Consider the following 6,222-nt stretch of genomic DNA (forward strand, 5'->3'; position numbering starts at 1 on the left):
AAAAATTTTTAGCTATTTAGCCATCAATTTGATGTTCATAAAATTGTACAAAGAAGAACTGGAAATCGTTTTTTTTTTCTGTTCTACACGTTGCATCGCGAAAATGTTTTGCCTGGTGATGCATAACTTTGTACAAATCGTTCGATTGCTCAGTTCAGTTTCTTTTACGCTTGAATTGATAATCAGCCGCTCCATAACACAGTTTTTTTTTTTTTGATTTGGAACTTTTGGAGTAAATTTAGGATGCTGTTACGTGAGTTTAGCAAATGTTTTGGAGTGTTCGAGTACTTTTACCGAGACCATAATCACTTATTTTCCTCCATTATTTATCTCTGAGTTACTGAGATTTTCGAAAAAGAAATTGTTGATTCCTCTAAGTTCCACCAGAGTGCATTGTTGTTCGCTTTTCGACGTTGCTGTGAATATTTGCGTTCGACGTCATAAAAAAAAAACTATTACTGCATTGTTAGCTTTACCTTGTGATGTGCATAACAACGAATAACAAATGAAAATTTCACTCAGAGTCATAATATTTTAGTTTATTCATGCAAAGAACAAATGATATGCACGAAATGAGGAGGAAATGAGTGCACTATAAGTTCGAATAGAACGAATAGAAGAACAGTAAACGATCGCGTAATGCAAATGCAAATATCACTGATCTTTCGTTCATTTCGCTATTGATGCGTCGGAATCGGAAAGTGAATGATGATTCGTCTAGTAAATTCTGCTATGAGTTGACAGAACGGAAGGTTTTTTTTTGTTAGGAATTAAATTTTGAAAAATTGGATTTCTCCGCGTGAACGTGTGAAACAACGCTCTCTTCGATTCCTCTTTCTTATGTGTGTGTGTTTTTTTTTTGTTTCTGGGTGTATTATTGGTTAATAAATATTCGTATCTATAAGGTTCCATGTACTATACTGTACATATGTGTGCGGTGCGTGCGTGTGGTCGTGTTTGTATCTGTACATATTTTTTTTTTGTGAAATTCTCTCAAGAAAATTTTGTTCAATGTTGTTGTGTGTATATATGTGGGCGTCCGGTTTTACTTTATCGATGGGAAATGTTACTGCGAAACATCCACCTCTTTTTTTGTTCTTCAACGTTCATCTCCTTTCTTTTCTCGATTTCTTTTCTTTATTTTTATTTTTTCTTGTTCCTGTAGGTGGTAAAAGTTGTAAACGGACAAAATTTTGATTCGTATACGAATTTAGAAGTTTCTAAATTTTTTTTTCTATAATTTTGTGTTACAATAGAGAATGTGTTACATTTGAGCTCCGGATACTTTTGAGCATATTTGGAAGGAAATACATATTAACTTCTCTACAAATTTTCAAATTATCGATTTGATTGATTTGATTTTTTTTTTGATTCAGCTGAACAATTTTGTGTTAGTACTACTCTTTTTCTTTTAGTTTTATCCTTCTTCTATCCTTAACTGGCTGAGTTACTTGTTCCTGTAGGTGGTAAAATTTCCAAATAAGTCAATTAAAAGGTTATTTAAAAGATTTTTTTGAGTCTTCTGGATTGCTCATTCTTTTTAAAAATTAGGAACAGACGATGAACATGCTTGTAAGTGTGACCAGTGTTTGGTTTTCGAATCCTAAAAAATTCGGACTTGTCCTAAATACTTCTCTGAGCTGGTTGTAAAAATAGAGGGTTATGAGTTCCCGAAATAAGCAACCAGGAACTGGAACTCCAGCAGCTTTTTCGCCAAAATTCTGATGTTTAACTTTCTTCTATGCTTCCACTCATCATTTTCACAAAGCCACTTGTCTTCGCCTTTTTTTGTGAATCACCTGATTTCCTGGAACGTTGTTGTTGCTTTCCGCTCCGATCTTTTATATTTGAACTTAGGGTTTTTTTTTGCGCTTCATTTCTTTCTGTCTTTGGTATGGCTGTATCCTAAAGCTTTTACATGCAATTCTGAATATTGTCGGCTCCTCTGCATAGCAACTGATAATTTTTTTCCGCAATAATTTCTCTTATTTACCGCAGACCTCCTAGTCTCAATCATCTTTGGACCCAATTTTCTCTTCTGTCAGCGAAAATTTGATGTTTTTAGGTGGTTGTATTACATCCCTTATCCGGTGATTTCCTCACTGAACCCCTATTTGCCTTTTATTATTCAAATATTGGAATATTTCTAATTAAATTGGGATAAGAAATAAAGAAATAGGAGTTGATATAAAGATAACAGAGAAATTATCGAATGACAAAAGTGGAATGTGGATGCGACACATGAAAAAAGTAGTGGGGATGCAGTAGCACGTCTTCTGGAGAAATGTAGAGAAGTTTGTAGGTGGGCAGGAATGTTTTTCTCATGGGCATTTTAATCGTATTTTATAAAATTTTCAGTCCTACTTATTTTTCTCGAAATATGATTCTTCAAATCTATAGATTTAAAGGGGATGAAAAGGGTAATCTGCTTACCCTGGTGGTTCTTCTACTGTACTACAGTGAAACGACGCGATGCTTTCTTTGGTGTGTTTTCAATGTGATCGCTATCAAATCGTACATCGTACGAGAAGTTTCATGGGAATTCCATGCACGGAATATGTTTCTCTTCAGGACGCTTTCTCACATCTAACCCTTAGTGTGCGCATTTAGCAGAACGTTGCCGTATGTGAGCACGTTGTGATTCAGTAAGCGGAAAAGTCAAACGGTTTAGTCATGGATCGAAAACGCGTCGAACAGTAGAAAACGGTTTATATCACACATCTGAGATACATCCTTTATACAACAAGCAGTGCTGAGAGAGAGAGTGAGAGAGTGAGAGAGGAAAAGGGCAATATATGAAGAGAGAGGGAGGAGAGAGAGCAAAGTCAGTCATCGTCGGCTACCCCTTCTATGGCAGAATCGGGCGGAATTCGAGCGATGTTGGGTCGTGAGCTGCACGCTGTTGCCGATCTCCTACGGCTATTTGAGCGTGCTCCAGCGTTGTTGTTTCAATCGAATATTGACATAACGAAGAGAGAAATGCGAGGAACGCGACCTCACTCCATGAACTCGCTTCCTCTATTGGCTCAGCGCTGGATCTCGCCGGACGCACACTTGAGAGACTTTCAAGCGTGCTATAAGTACACGCGCTAACAATACATAGTTTTGATTAGGAATTATCGCGTCAGCACCACCATAATGCGCTCTCGACGAAGTTGCAGCAGCCGAAGTTGGCGGAATACGAAGCGGAAACGCCGGCGCTGATGAATCGTGATGATGTTGATTATGAAGCGTGTTGCATTGTGTGGTATAGATTAGTCATATGCGATCTATGCGGGTGCGAACCGCTTCGTTCCAATGAAAGGCAAACACTTCGCGGTGGAGATGGTTAGAGGAGGAGAAGAAGCAGAGGACGACGAATAATGCTCTCATGACTAAGCACTTCATATAACCGTCTCATTTGAACGACAATCTGTAAGAATCACTCACTTAAAATAAGAAACCCCAAAAAAAAGTGTTACCTAGAAAAAAAATTACGTCGGCGGTTTTTACGATCACACCTACAAAACACAATAAATGGCACCAAGCAGTCAATGTAAAGCAAGGGGAAGAGGAGGGCAAGTGAGGGACATATCGGCACATAAATGCGAAAGCGTCACTATATTGGCGCAACAAATAATATTAGAAATAGATACATGGAGCGGTATCGAGGGCGGTAAATACAAATAATAGATCAACAATTCCGATCGACATCACGTAATCTACGTAATCTACGCTAACCGGTACGATTCTCCTTGTTCTTCTTCCCACAAACCTCTTCACATGGGACCACACCGATCAGTTGTAAATGACCGAATGGTGTCGCCGATAATCGACCGGTCTTCCTTGAGACTCGACGTCCACGTTTCTTCGGATCATTGTATTTTCGTTGACGACGTTCTAATACGAAGTAGAACGAATATCTGTAACTCCATGAGGATTTAAAGTAATAAAATAAAAATTAAAGCCATCACTGATCAGATAAGCTAACCTGTCAAATGGATACAGCCAAGGTCGTAGGTATGCACATCCTTCGTTATCCTTCGGATAGGAATATTTATCTAATGTGCAGAAACCTCCCTCAGACAGGAGACAAGTGTAGGCGCGAAGACTAAAAATTAAAATTTATTCATTTTTCTAAGTTATTCTGGATCAGATCTCATCGATTTCTTAGTTCCAGTGTTTTTTTTTCTGAGCGTATCATTGCGTAACAATGTGATTGGGAAGCGATGAAATTTTCCCGAAACAATGGAACTTCTTTCTGGACAACAACAATCGATAGTGCTGAGCTTTGCGTTCGCTGATGATAAAATGCTTGCGTTTTTTTTTTTCTTCTCATTATGATAAGCGGGACCCGCGTTCGGCTCATCAATTTTTCCCTAATGAGAGTCAAAACTTGCTACTTTTGAGGATTTTTTTTTTCAGAGGAAATATTCTAAGAGTAATCTATCGGATCTGGCAATACTACTGAGGGAGAATTTAAATGAACTTCAAGAAAAAAAACTTGTGATACCCCAGCTTATCGTACGTGACGTGTGTCAACGATAAAGTAAACAACGATGAACCGAAGCTGAAACATTCTCACGCATGAAATAAGAATATAAGCGCCATTTAGGAGGAGTGAAATGCAAGGAATGAGAACATTTGAACTTTTCTAAGAACTACGTATTATATGTGATTATCGATCCGCTGAAATTGTTAAGAATGAGGCTAGTTGAATTGAGATTCACATGAAAGTATTTCGGTCAGCGCAATACGGTCAGCTTTGATTTTTTTTTGGCGCGGCCTGCATAAATTTAGCATTCGAATGTGTCGAAGGAATCGAAATATTGCGATGATGCGAACGATCAGTGAAAAGTATGGAAGAAGAATTAAAATGAAAACATGGTAGACATCGAAAAACTTACCGAACTTTATTCTTAAGCAATTTATAGTTGAATTCTATACATGATTTGAAGTTCAGCTCGAATTCATCCGTTCTTACGAATACTTTCGGTGAGAAATCACTAATCGAATACATTGTGCCGTTGCTCATACCGTCCGGTTGTTCCACGAATGAACGTTCTGCGATAGGAGCTGCGAGAATCGCAGTGCTAAGTGCTGTTAAGGTAGTTAGTGCTGACGTCAACATTTAGTTGTGGATGACGCGAGATGTGATGGGGTTCGGTTTGTCAGCATAGACACCTATGCCGCCGTCGGGCAGTTCACTCGAAGCCTCTATCGCCCCCACCCCCTCTTGTGCCCCGAGCTCCGCCCTATTTGCTTGCGTGTGCACGCGTATGCGGATGCTTTCTGTAGTGATCTTCGAATTAAAATAGATATTTTGAGGTGATTTAGCGACACTGACATCTGTTCGGATATCAGTGGGACATTTATAGCACGGACAGCGTTTTTCCCAGCGATTTTATCGACGCAAAATTCCTCATTCATGTGAATAAAGTTTGAACAGCATGGTTTTCGCGAGTTTTTCCTTCTCATCCCGTCTGTCAGAGAACAGAAAATTTTATCAGAAGCATAATTTAAGTGTTACAAGAACGAAATCATACGATACAGTCAGTTTCGAGACGGCAACACCACTGATAAGTTGAGATAGTGGTGGCGAAAATGTTCGTGGTCGAGAGAACAACATTTTTGAACGGCGACCGAAGATGTTGTTTGTGGTTCAGGGAAACATTCCGCAGTACGGCGACAACTAATCTTCGACTTCTCTCAGAAACTGAGAGGAGTTCTGAGTTGAGATTTTGCATAGAAGACTAGCTCTGGATTTTTGATTCATTGATTTTGAGCTTGATCTCGTCTTATTGACTTCTACAGATGTAAAGATAAACAAAAGTCCACATAAATAAATTGTAATTGGGAATTTTCGGCTAAAAAATCGCTCAAACTCGATGTCTAACCATATCCTCATGGATTAGAACGTTCACATGGTGATATCAGACCAGGAGTTGAGAGCGAGATCATATTCCAATTAGAAAATGAATGAGCCTTTACCAACTTCTGTGGCCTTGTTCTTATTCAAAAAGAAAAAAAAAAACGACAAAATACATTGGTGGCTTATTTCTTAACCACTTTTTTCTACAGTGCGCTTCTGGAATTGTACTGTATAGAGTGGAGGTATCTCTTGTGAAGGGGATCTATCGAATTCTCCTAGATGTTATGGATTTGTAACGTTTAGAACCAAAAAGCTGTGGTGGAAATCTTTTTGATAGGGATAATTTTAAAAAATGTAGTTGTAATTAAAAA

At 38.4% G+C, this 6,222-nt stretch overlaps 1 protein-coding gene across 1 annotated transcript; it reads right to left on the minus strand.

The window, feature by feature from the left end:
* Window positions 1–3,715: 3,715 nt before the first annotated feature.
* Window positions 3,716–5,110, minus strand: RB195_020773 (uncharacterized protein; the record flags this gene model as incomplete). Its single annotated transcript, XM_013443209.2, has 3 exons — window positions 3,716–3,902; window positions 3,971–4,090; window positions 4,887–5,110. The coding sequence occupies 3 exons, from the start codon at window positions 5,108–5,110 to the stop codon at window positions 3,716–3,718; spliced, it is 531 nt and encodes a 176-aa protein (XP_013298663.1).
* Window positions 5,111–6,222: the final 1,112 nt, after the last annotated feature.

This window comes from Necator americanus, chromosome II (assembly GCF_031761385.1).
Source record: "Necator americanus strain Aroian chromosome II, whole genome shotgun sequence".
Classification (NCBI taxonomy): domain Eukaryota; kingdom Metazoa; phylum Nematoda; class Chromadorea; order Rhabditida; family Ancylostomatidae; genus Necator; species Necator americanus.